General features: G+C 42.2%; 1 protein-coding gene across 7 annotated transcripts in view; it reads left to right on the forward strand.

Annotated features, from left to right (window-relative positions):
• The window catches only part of lpp (LIM domain containing preferred translocation partner in lipoma), a 185,554-nt gene that overhangs the window by 83,402 nt on the left and 88,809 nt on the right, over positions 1 to 13,343 (forward strand). For 6 of the 7 annotated variants that reach the window (XM_080431290.1, XM_080431291.1, XM_080431292.1 and 3 more), the window contains 2 exons: positions 2,608 to 2,711; positions 9,027 to 9,149. In XM_080431290.1, coding sequence (XP_080287416.1) covers positions 2,608 to 2,711; positions 9,027 to 9,149 — 227 coding nt within the window. The remainder of the gene's footprint in view (positions 1 to 2,607; positions 2,712 to 9,026; positions 9,150 to 13,343) is intronic. The other variant, XM_080431296.1, reaches the window with a different exon arrangement.

Here is a 13,343-nt window from a genome sequence, read left to right on the forward strand (position 1 = left end):
TTGAGCTATTCAGGGCTGTGCTGTGAGATGGTTAAAGTGGGTTTCTAGGTTCCACACTGACAGGTGCTGCAGACACACATTATTCTGTTACTAATTAGGGATGAGTTTACCAACATCGTCATAGTTTTAAGAATATATTAAAATCTCTTGTTTGCACCATTTTTTATTTCCAAGGGTTTTGGCTGCAACCCACGTGGGTCATAAATCTTTTCAGTGGCTGTCTGAAAAATAAGTAAAAATATTATAAAAGCTCATGTCTGATGTGCAACTTTACCACTGACAGTTGGCAGCACACATAAACAACAGTTTTGCATGGGGTGTTAATGTTTATTATAACACCATGTCTTGCCTCTATTGTCAGTATTTATACTCTATGTAGTCCTAATGATGCATGCACTGTGCCCTGTTGTAAAAATAACAAGACTGTGTATTGTTAGAGTTTTCTTGGGCAAGTGTGCAGGAGGAAAATATATAAATTATGCTTTGACAGCTTGTCTTTGGTGGCACTGGCAAAAGTGATTCATAGCAGACATTTTCCAGGGTCAGTCAAGACTTGTTGAAAGGTGATCATTTTTAGAAAATGCAGCATAGGGTAGAGGCCCATTCACATTAGCTGAATCAACTTGTATTTCTCAATCACATGAATGAGAGACAATTAAGAGGGACATTTTATGAATTTTTCAAAATCCTTCGCTGACATTCCTTCCCAATGCGGTCCCACAAGCCACCCTTTGCTCTTACCCTGTCAGCCGTTGCAATTAGAAGCCTACACACAGTTACACTAATGCTTCTACAGTGACGCAGAGTTAATGTCCACATGCCTTCACTGGCCTCAGGCCCTGATGAGGACAGACTTGTGATGCGGCAGCTACCGTACGTTCCTTAAAGGGGAAGACCACTAATTTTCAACATTGAACTATGTCTTTAATACACCTTAGAGCTGTTGTGTGGAAATAAGAAAAAAGTCCCCCCTCCTTCTGTGTTGCCTAGAAAAGGATAATTGATTGATGTCATGTGATCAGTGACATACGCAGGGTGTACTTTTGGCTCCGCCCCCTCAGCCAAAAGTACGCCCTGCGTATGTCACTGATCACATGACCTCAATCAATTATCCAGTTCTAGGCAACATAGAGTTCTAGGCAACAGCTCTAAGGTGTATTAAAGACATAGTTCGATGTTGAAAATGAGTGGTCTTTCCCTTTTAAGCAGAGATGCTTAATGACCCCTACCACGGGCCCCCTGACTCCCGGCTCGAGCGTTTTCCACCACTCCACGAACATTACTGTATGACCTGTTCAATAAAACATGCCTCTTTGAAACATTTACCACATACCATGTTTCCTGAAATGACGAGTCCAAAACAACTTTGATGTTAGAGAGAGCCATACACGAAACGTAATGTTTTAATTTTGTGTCGGCTACAACTTAGAGTACAAGTGACTTTCATTATGGCAAGAGGGGAATATGAGATGGAGCGTGAGTGATCGGGCGGGGAAGGGGGGTTCGGGTCGAGGGGAGAGACTCGCTGCGTGCGCAGCAGATTGTATTTTCTTTCCCACTGGTTACACTGCGGAGTTTTAGCGGAGGTCATGAGGTTATTGTATAAACAATTCACATGGAGCCTACATGCGCCCGAGGGGATGTTTAATGCCATGCTCACAGTTTCTGAGATGTTGTAATGTGCATGACGTGGACATGTGTCCCATTTCAGGCTAACTGTGCCACACACTGCTGTGTTGTTGTTGATTCTTTCAGCAACTCAACAACTGTGCTTAATTAATTCGGTCAGAAGACTTGGAGAAACTAAATTGATGACATCAATTAGATTTGAATGAAAACAGATAAAAAGCCATGGAAAGCAAATGGAGTCTCTAAACAGGACTCATCAAAGTCTTAGCATTGGAACAAATTCCCATTACGTCTCATAAAAGCCTTTAATTTGCAAAGCCCATGTCTGGTTCGGTACATACAAGTACTCGGTCAAATGATTCAGTCTTAAGTCCTGCGCCGAGAGAAGCCAAATCAGAATTTAATTTGGCACATAACGTCTTATCCTGTCTGAGACATGTGGTTGGATGCAAGAGCCCCAAATTTGGCTTGTTTCTCTTCTCCTGGCAGGACAAACACGCTGTAGTTTGTACACAACATTTATATTTCCAATCTCAAGAAAACAACAACACTTGCTTACTCAGAGTAAAACTAAACGTTTTAGTTAACCAAATAGTTTGCGATGATGTGTCAAGCCGTCAGAGTGGGACGACGAGTGTCATGCTTAAGTCATTACGACGGTGTCTTACTATAGAAAATAGCTGGTCAACACTGGCATACGTCAATGTGTAACTCAGGCTTCAGTTTTTGTGGTGCTCTGTCCCTATCACTCTTTTGGGAGTTAATATTACTTTTCCTCATATAAACTCAACGTCTCATTTTATGTGTGTGTGTGTGTGTGTGTGTGTGTGTGTGTGTGTGTGTGTGTGTGTGTGTGTGTGTGTGTGTGTGTGTGTGTGTGTGTGTGTGTGTGTGTGTGTGTGTGTGTGTGTGTGTGTGTGTGTGTGTGTGTGTGTGTGTGTGTGTGTGTGTGTGTGTGTGTGTGCGTGCTCGTCACAGTAGACTACCCTCCTCCTCCGCCTCCCGCTGAAGATCCGACGAGTCTTCCATCGCCCCCGGGCACCTTTCCTGCTCCTCCACCAATGAACTCATATGAATTTCAGGTGAGATGTCTTTGTAATATCATATTATGACTGTGACTCACACTTTATGCGGCACAGCGCGGGTGCCGCTATGCAGAGTTCGAATAACGGTGCCCGCGCAGCTGTGTGTCCTCAGAGGAGTCCCGACAGATTCTAAAGAGAGGATATACAGTATCTCCTGAGAATAACTCGGCTCAGATACCCCAGATGAGGGTTCTAGACATCCCCCAGTAGGCTACATTTGGGGACAGACAGCCGTAGTGGTTGGAAACATTAAAGGCTGACATCTATTGGTGGAGCACGGTCACTGTCTCTGGATGGCTGGTCCTATTACCCACAGGCATGTTTGACCCTCCAGGGTATATCTGGCCCTTAGAGATCCATCTGACTGACGCTTCCAGTTGACCTCTGCTGTGAAATGCTCACTCACCGCCTCCGATTCCCCAGTCAAGATATTCAACTTGAAATAGTATTTGTTTTTTTTTAGCTCCTAATGTTTTACAGTCAAAAAGAATAAAGAATAGATAAAGAAACAAATACAGACGAGACAAAGTGTCAAATATTCATACATTAAGGGGCATGGTCAAATTAGAAAATAAAAAAGGGGCAGAATATCAGTCTCTTGTGCAAGTAGAGACAACACTTAGAAGCAGGTACCGCATTGTACCGTACTGTAGCTGCAGATATAGAATCACCGTCTCTTGTGCAAGTAAGACACATCGTTTAGCAGCAAAGTCTCAGATCAGTATCAAAGAGTTTCAGTTTGTGTCAGACAGTACAGTAACACTGGAGTGTATTCATACTCATAAACATAAAGTGGCAATACTTGTGTGTGTCGCTCTGTGTTTCCAAGAGTGACATAGCGACAGGGAACTTTTGCATTTGATCTTTTCATTCATTTTTCATTTTCATTTCTATATCCTTTACTGAGACTTCATGTGGAAGTATCATCCAAGACAGCATATTACATAATGTTAGCAGCTGTGTGTAATTCAAACTTCATTGCTGTTTTCATTGCACATACTGTAGGTACAATAGGGTTTGATGTGAGAAAATTGCACTTCAGGGGATTAGCATGTTTGTTCATGGCAGTATGAACTCGTTAACACATTGGGTGCCAGAGGTTTATTAAAATATTATACGTTGAGTGCCTGCATTTCTTCCATCCACTTGCGTTATACGTTTCGTGCTGTGAGAAGCCCAGACACGGAAGTGCATGTAAACAAAGCGTGCGTGCGAGACGGCGGAGGGTCCCGACTAACGCCTGGAACAATAATATTTCTAACGCGATCCTCCATTGCAGCGTGATCGCCGATCGAAAACGGCTCGTTTTCACCACATTAAAAAGAAATGGAGATATTAAGCTTTTAGTCAAGGAGATAACATTGAAAACGCCGACCGGAAGGATTTTTGACATGGAGCCAGATCCAGCCTCTTCTTCTCAGAAACTCTTTGGGTGATGTCAAAGTTTCGTTTTAGCGCCCCACGTGGCCCACATGTATAAAAATAGAATTGGGTCAAAAACGGTCCGGACCGTTTTCGGCACTTCTCGTTTGGATCCTCAAAAACGGTCCGGACCGTTTTTGGCATTCAATGTGTTAATTGCGTTCAAATTTTTACCCTAAATTAAAATGTCTTTCTCCACCAAGGAAAAAGAGGCTATTCTGTATATAACCCATTTAGACCTGAAACACCTATTCGTTGTTATACCTTTCAATCCGGGAACACCTTTGTGTAACATTAGCTGTTGCTATACAGTATATATAGCAGCATATACTTTTTTTAAATCTTTGAATTAAAATCTGAACCTTTTCAGCTTCAGATTGTCAGGATTTAGAAGGTGTTTTTAGAATTGGCCTCAGGTCTAAATCGGATAATTAACTGTTATGTTTCATGTTGTGTAAATGTTATTTTGTTTTATCAAATATATGTGTGAGTATATATTTTGTGTATATATACATGGGCAGGGTGCTTGCAGCATCCTTCCACATTCACTTAAAGGACGACTTCACCGATTTTCAACCTATCTTCATATAATTGGTCCTCACTAATACTCATGATAAAATGGTACAATTTTTTTCTACTTCGTCTGTGTCTCATAGGAGGGCTGTGGACAGTCCAGAAACCTACCAAACATACCAGTGACATCATCGTTAGGCAGGATTTTTTTTTCCAACAAGATTTCAAATTTTTTATTTACATTTTTATTAACACGAGTGCAATGGCTTCTTTTATTACATTGCAACTTTCCAGGAATAGAAAGCCTGCAGTTTCTATTAGCTTGGATTCCTCATTGATGATATCTGAGACACAGACCGAGTAGAGTTTTTTTTTACCATTTTATCATGAGTATTAGTGAGGACCAATTATATGAAGACAGGTTGAAAATGGGTGAAGTCGTCCTTTAACAACAGTGGTGGACAAAGTACTCAACCCCAGTGCTTGAGTCAAAGTATAGATACTCCTGGTCAAATATTACCCAACTACCAAGTGAAAGTTGCTGAGTCAAATCTGTACCCTTGTTGAAGTACCGGCACTTATTTTTATTTCAAAATATATTGAAAAAATCCTGTTGCTATAATAGCAACATCTAAAATGACACGGATGCTTACCCGGTTTTAATGGGTTAATAAATATTTTCAAAAAGAATTTCAAACATTTTCTAAACATTTTCAAAAAATATCAGTAATAGCATTTTCACTATTTTCACGAAATAGGGCTTAAATTCAAGAAACACTTTTTTACTTTCCTAGAGATGTAGTGGAGTCAAAAATACAATATTTGTCTTTGAAATGTAGTAGAGTGAAAGTCAAGTATCCAAAAATACAAATACTCAAGTAAAGTACAGATACAAAAAAAACTAAAGCACTTGAATACAGTACTCGAGTAAATGTACTTTGTTACTGTCCACTGACTTACAACCTTGAGTTATGATGGCAGCGGCAGAATGGTTCTCCACAGTGAAGACTAGTGAAGCTCAATTTATGGACTTATATAATAAAATTAAGAGCGTCATTACTTTGAAATGTACTTCATTGTTTCTGTCCATAATTTTCTGCCCGGCTATTGTGTTGGCTTCTGAGTCACCCTGGGAACAAAGCTTAATTCCTTAATAAGCCCAGAGTATCTTAATTACTCTATGTGTCCTGCAGCCAGTTCAAACCTCTCGCTACAATGTCTTTGTACCTTCTTCCTTGTATCAATAGGGAAATTACAAATACTGAATTAGTCTGTGAGCTGCTGGTACTGTTCTGGTCCATGGCTTTGACATCCCTTTTCTTCCCGACCCATTTTTGTTACTGAAGACCAAGTGTGTACAACAACACGCACATTGAAGAAAAACTAATGAATAAATAGAAAGACCCATATTCTTTGGCTGCACTTGTAGTCACTGTATTGTCCAGATTAACCATCCCTGCACGGAACATTGCAATTCATCAAAAGCGATATGCGGTTGGAGTCAGGGAATGCGTTGCTTTTTATCCTTCTCGTTATCACTGTTAAAAAGAGATTGCCTGTTTCCTATTTGATTTGAAACTAGCCATTAGTGTTTTGCTTTGTTTATCCCCTGCTTGCGATCGCCTCAGATGTTTGAAGCTCCAGCCACACTCCAAATGGAGGCAAACGCTGCCTGTAATGGGTTGTGACAGGTAATCCAAACACATAACGTTAGGATGAGAGGCAGTCACTGATCCAACCAACTCCAAAAGCCCCTACAGGCAATTGCAAGAAGTCTGGCTGCAGTTGCAGCATAGTTCAGGAGACTAAAAAGAAAGTAGATGTTTTGTTTTGGGAGTACTAATACTTTGTTTACTGGTATACAGTGTTGATGTGTTTTTTTTTTAATCTATGAAAGGATCGTGTCCTATCGTGCCTTGAAATTACACTGTGGTTTATTTGAAGATTGAGATAAATAAGTGAGTGAGCAAATAGGCTCTTAGAGCAGCATTGTTATTTTAGTATTCACAAGCTCACTTTGACAATAAGTCAGAGTGAACAGTGGCCTGTTATCTTCCCCTTTAAGCCTGATTTGTACTTAGTTGTGCACGGCTGTCACGAACCAAAAGTAGCCAATCTACAAGATCTCGTAGAGCAGCTGTTTTTGGTTTGCGACACCCGTGTGCAACTACTTTTAATTCAGGCTTTAGTTTCTACATATGGGCCACAATACTGAACTGAGATATGTATTTTACAACATAACAATTTAGACCCAAGTTGTAGAGAATTCACGTTTGTGTGTGGATGTAAACGAGATGAATAACGCATGAGGAATGAGCTACTGTAAATCCAAGTGCCCTGAAATGCCGGAGGTGAATAGTGCACTGCATTAGGAGAGTTGTCCCTCTGACAATAAAGTTGCCTCTTATACCTCACCGCACTTTTCCTCAGAGAACGGTCTCTGCTATTGATGTGTGGCTTTCAAAAGGATTGTGTAAGGTCAAGGTGAAACGAGCTCGCAGATAAATTGTAATCCGACCTGTAGGATAAGTACCGTGAAAAGCACTGGATAGTAAGAGGGGAGGAGAGAAGGTAATGTCAGTCGCTACGGCGCAGATCCAAAGAGAGGTATACTATCCATCGATTTGAAGGATGAATACTGTAACTCTTGTCCTTAAGGCTCATTTATACTTTGTTGAACGACTGTGTCTTATAATGAAAACTAGAAAAAGTGCTCCTCGGGGCACAGGTCTCCGCCAGGTCAGGTAGGTTATTGTGGCCTCCTGGTGGCGCTATAACAGGCCAGTATGAAAAGGGTGGCATTTCTTCCTCGGCCTAGTGGGAATGTGCGTGCAAAATTTCACGGAAATTGCACGCTGCGTTCATGATTTGAAGCATTTTGTTCAAAACAGACCTATCCTGCAAACTTTGGAAGCCAATATTAGCCAATTAAGATCGAATATGAAATTTCGAACACATCTGTCTTGATCACATGACGATAGAGATACTGTGTACCGATTTGCGTGATTTTTGGACAGAATCTGAAGGAGTAATAGCATTTTTTCAGCCTCCTGGCAATCTGGGAACCCATCGCCAAATAAAAAGGAAAAACAGCGCCCTCTGCTGTTTTTTACTCTTTCACTTGGCTCTGGGACGAGCTGAATGGAGCACCCGTGCGCAAGGAAACCAGGGTTTTGGTCTGCCCTCAGCGCTCCACTTCCGGTGGTGCGCTTATGTTTTCATTCCCACTAACAATATTTCTACACGGAACACTAATATAACACCACTTCTCCCAGAGAACATGGATCGTTTTGGTTATAAGCCCACTTGTTTCTATGATGAAAGAGCAAGTTAAAATGTGAATATTTTTCCGTGGTTTTGTCTGCTCCAAGGACGCTATTGTTAAATGAGTTTCGGTTTGTTTTCAGTGGGAAGGGAGCGCACAGACAGTAAATCCCACCCACTACATTTGATTGGGTAAAGCGCGGCCTGCTTCCTGATCTGAAGGCACGCCCTCTTGTAAGCTAACGCGCACACGTTCTGAACGGGGCTCTCGACAGATTCAGCAGTGCAGCTCTGAATCGGTTCTTGAGAGATTAGCCTCCTGGTGGTGCTCTAAAAGGCAGATGTGAAAAATGCAGGGCAAAGGTTTTTCCTTGGCCTCTAGGGATTGTGTGCGCAAAGTTTCACGCAGATCGGTGCAATTATAGGTAAAACGAGAATCGGCCTGTTATATCGAAAATAACTTTTCGTGCCGGAGATTACCTGTTCACAGACGGACGGACAGACATGGTGCAAAACATACTCTCTCGCCATGCCTTTCGGCCTGGCGGAGACAATGACAGAGTTCACCAGTAGTCATGTAAATTAAGCCTTGGCCATACTGTATATACCTATATACTTATACCACAGTATACGTACATAAACATAGACTTTACATAAACATAAACTTTTCCTGTTGATTGCTTTATTTTTAGATGTCGTGTTTATTTACATTTTCTTCAATTTATTTTTAAAATGTTACTGGACTTAAGCTGGACTTATGTGAATAATGAAGTCAATGTTGGCTAAACTTCATTGTGTGGTTAATAGGTCATAGATCTTTAATTTAGTTGGCAAATCAATTCTCCAAGGACTATTTTTGCAATAATAGAGAATAATAGAGAATAAAAGCACATTGATATTTTGTGTGTTTTACTTATCTTTAGCAAGTTTCAAGTCTCTGCCAGTTGATTTTCTTACCACACTGAAATGAATGGAATCCAATGGCTTCCACATCTCAAGTATACATTGAGTCGTGGTCAATGGGCTATTCATGCCAGCCCAACGGTATGATCCTTTAATTGTTTGTAGATTTTGGTCATTTCACACATGTCTATGCATTATGTTTGCTTGTAGATGAAAGGACCTGAAAAGACCCTGCAAGAGAGACGCTCCAGCCTGGATGCCGAGATTGACTCTCTTACCAGCATCCTGGCAGACCTGGAGAGCAGCTCACCCTACAAGCCACGGACCACACAGGTACTACATTTAACACTCTAGTCTATACACACCCATCCGCGAGGCATTTTCAATTTGTACTGTAGGTCTGCTGATTCATGGCCGCCAGGAAACGCTACTCAGGTTTTAGACCAATCACAACTGTCTTGTAAACAGCCTCTCGCAGCCAATCGATGACTGTTACAGTATATCACCAACCCCACCTTGTGTCCCGCCTACAATAGTTAACCCTTTACTTGCTGGTTGTTTTCAAGGTTTGCAACACAGCGTTTTAAAGAGAAATGCTCGTTTGTATTTGATGAAAACAATATTATATTACTCTGTGTGGAGTTTGCATGTTCTCCCCGTGTCTCCTAGGGTAGTTAATATCCTCACAAAAACATGTAGTAATCCTGGTCGCTATACCGCCTCCCCCATGACAGCCGGGGCGCCTGATGGAGGGAAAGGGAACTGGTTGGAATAACGTGTTCCTTCCACGCGCTACGTCCAACCAGGGAAACTCCCCCCTGTCAGGTGACAAGAAGGTCAGTTGGCTCTCATGCCTGAAGGAAGCATGAGCTCGGCCCTGGCCTCCCTACTGTGGGGGACTGGTGTAGTGCTGGTGTAGGGCTGGTGTAGCGCCCAGGATCACTTAGGAAATTGGCACCGGGTGAAAAAAATGGGTTACAAAAATCGCGGGATAAAAATTAAAGAGGAAAAAAAACAATATTATATTTCATATATTCGAATACTTTTAGGTATTCGAAGTCGAATACTAAAAATCACTATTCGTGAATGCCCGAGCGCTGACTGCGCGGCCTTGAGGCTCACAAGTAGCCCCCAAGCTAGGTGAGTGAGTGGCCGCACCGAGCAGCCGATGGCTGCGCGCATTGACGAGCGCACCGTCCCAGTTTGCAAGCTGTGGCGGATGTAATCCTTCATCACATGAAGAAAAACGAGCGCTTCCTCCCCCCTCGTCTCAGCCAATCACAAGCCAAGTCCTCCCAAACCATACTAAGGAAAACAATATCACCCCCAGGGACCAGTACATACTCCTTTCCTATTAAACATTTAGGTTTTGATCAAGAGCAGATGTACGGTTAAAACACCTAGTGGTGGGATTTAGTCATATTTATACTAGGGTTGCCGGGTGGAATGTCACACGGTGAAAATGACAAGCCAACAAAAGCTATAATTGAGGTTTGGACACTATGAAAATGATATAATAGCAAGTTCAGTTTCCACAGCAAACAGTGCAGTGTGTCTCACTTTCTGTCTTGACCTATATCGATATTGAAATCCAATGATATTAAGAGCAACTTAGAAAAAGTCAAAGCCTTGGGCAGTTAACTAAATTGTTTGACACACAATGAATGTAGGACAGGCATGTAAAAAAGAAGAAAAAAAAAACGTAACCAATTGTGTTTGGAATATGAAAGCTCCAAGGGGCTTTTATTTTTCGACACTCTGCCAATCATATCTCCTGAGAGAGATTCTGCCAGTATTACCCGAGAGGTTCTGCTCTACTATGGTCATGGACATAATGGTGATATGGGCTCTCACTGGCAATGCTAATGCACCTAAGACACAAAAAAGTCCTCTCAAAGCACCCAAGACACAAGGGAAGGTCCTCTTGGATATTATGATGTTATACTGTGTGTGTAACTGGAAAATCCTGAATGTTAATTTAACTCATTGGCCAGGCATTTGGCTCTTTCCTATCTCTAACCTTTACACAAACAAATGCAATGAAAACTAGAAAAAGTGCTCCTCGGAACACAGGTCTCCGCCAGGTCAGGTAGGTTATTGTGGGCCAGCAACTTTCGGAATTAGCCAATCAGTATGGAACATGAAAGATGGGACTGATCCGTCGTGATCACTTGACTATAGGGATGTGTACCGATTTGTGTGATGTTTGGACAAAATTTGTAGGAGTAATATAAAGAAAAAATGATTCCCAAAAATCGGTCTCCTGGTGGCGCTATAATAGGGCAATGTTAAAAGGGTGGCATTTGTTCCTCAACGTAGTGCGAATGTGTGTGCAAAGTTTCACCGCAATCGCCGCTGCATTCATGATTTGCGGCATTTTGTTCAAAACGGGCCACTCCTGCAAACTGCCAATCAGGATTGAATATGAAAAATCTAACAGATTCGTCTTTATCACATGACTTAGTGATCATGTGTACCGATTTGCGTGAAATTTTAATACAATCTGAAGGATTAATATCAAAACAATTGTTTTACATAAGTCGGCCTCTCTAGTGGCGCTATAAATGGCAGGTGTGAAAAATGCAGGGCAAAGGTTTTTCCTTGGCCTCTAGGGAGTGCACATACACAAAAGTTGTACACAGATCAGTGCAGTTATAGTTAAAAAGACGAATCGGTATATATAGCGCCACCATGAGGCTGATTTGAACATTTTCAAGTGGCATTTCTCCCTCGGCCTAGTGGGAATGTGCGTGAAAAGAATCACGGAAATCGCACACTGCGTTCGTGATTTGAGGCATTTTGTTCAAAACAAAACTCCTGAAAACTTTGGAAGCCAAACTTTGTCAATCGAAAAAAACGTTTTGTTTAATCATGATCCCCTACGTAATTTGTGGGACTATACAGTACAGTACAGTACAATACAGGGGAATGCATTGACCATACTAAGCCAGTTGGCCAGTTGTCACTCTCTGAGAGTTGTGGCAGTGTAGGGAGTCAATGCCAGGACCATCTGGCCCTATGGGAGCCTGTGCTCTATTCAGGCCTGATTCCATGTGGTGAGAATGACAAGGCCTCAAACAGGAGCTTCAATCTCCCGGCACTGACTGCTGCTGGCACTGTGTGGAACATCTGGAGATGGGCAGACACCAGCGCATTACACAACAGGTAGTCCCAGACAAGCAACGTGATTGGTCAAAGAGGCATTTTATCTATGGCTTGATATGGCTGCTATGTTATTCATGTCACTATCTGACGGCACTGCCATTTTATTGCCCATTGTATTTCACTTGCCACTGCGCTAAGCAAACTAGCACTCAGTCCATCACATTTCACTTATTGCGTTTTACCATAGATCTATCATCTCTGAGCCACATCCTTCTCATGCTCCCCATCTGTATCCGCTGTCTGTCCACTGTGCGGTGCAATAAATTTCCCTTTCCCTGTGAGTTAACTCTCTGTGAGGCTCACTCTATCTAGAGAGAGAGAGTTGCTGAGCCAGTGGGGTGTATAGGGACGCGAGTGTGTGCACACAACAAACAAGCCTTCGCGTCTTGTTTCTTTGACACACATCAGTAACTGTTTATGTGCCTCACTTCACCACTTCTGTAAAATCAGAGAAGTGAAGAGTAGTATTACTTCATACTGTGCACTCCATTTGTCTGACACAGAGGGCCTGGAGTGTACAGATCTGTCAACTGTTGTGAGTGATGCGAAAAGTGGGTTATCGCACCAAGCATCATTTCACTAAAGGCCCAGGGAACAGACAAGGAGCCTGCTATACAGTAAATGCAGATGGAAGATAATATGTGTACCGTGGCATATCAATTAATGAAATATAAGTAATCACATAATTGTCTCCGCCAGGTCGAAAGGCATGGCCGAGACTATGTTTTGCACCCTGTCTGTCCGTCCGTCCGTCCGTCCGTGAACAGCTAATCTCCCGCACTGTTGGCTTGATCGCAGCGAAACTGTGCACACACACTCCTTGGATGCCAGAGCAGAACCTCTGTCCCACATTTTTCATGGGCCTGTCATAGCACCACCAGGAGGCCGATTTGTGCAGTTTTTTTGACAGTACTCCTACAGATTTTGTCCAAACATCACGGAAATCAGTATCTATGGTCATTAACACATTCCACGCCAGAGTTTAATCTCATAATGTACTCACCAGTGCCAGCGTTTTATTGTTGTTTTTTTGTTTTCTTCACGTCGCCACAGACAAAGTTAAATCCATTATAATCGTGCATTCAACTCTTTGTAAACACAGAAGCGATCCGTCTCGCTCGACCAGTGAAGACCGCATGAAATTCGGTAGTTACGACGGTTTATGTTAAACAGCGATCACAGCGATCAGCGACGAGAAAAACTACAACTGAGAAAATGGCGGTTTGGTGTCAGCTTTAGAATGGAAGTGGATGGGATCGGAAAAAACGGATCCCGGATAATTCCGTTTCCGGTGGTGCTACAATGAAATGTGTCGTATCGAACGTGCAAAAAAGTGCAATGTGAACTTAAAAAAAAAAAAGA

Source organism: Gymnoscopelus braueri (assembly GCF_963280865.1).
Source record: "Gymnoscopelus braueri genome assembly, chromosome: 6".
Classification (NCBI taxonomy): domain Eukaryota; kingdom Metazoa; phylum Chordata; class Actinopteri; order Myctophiformes; family Myctophidae; genus Gymnoscopelus; species Gymnoscopelus braueri.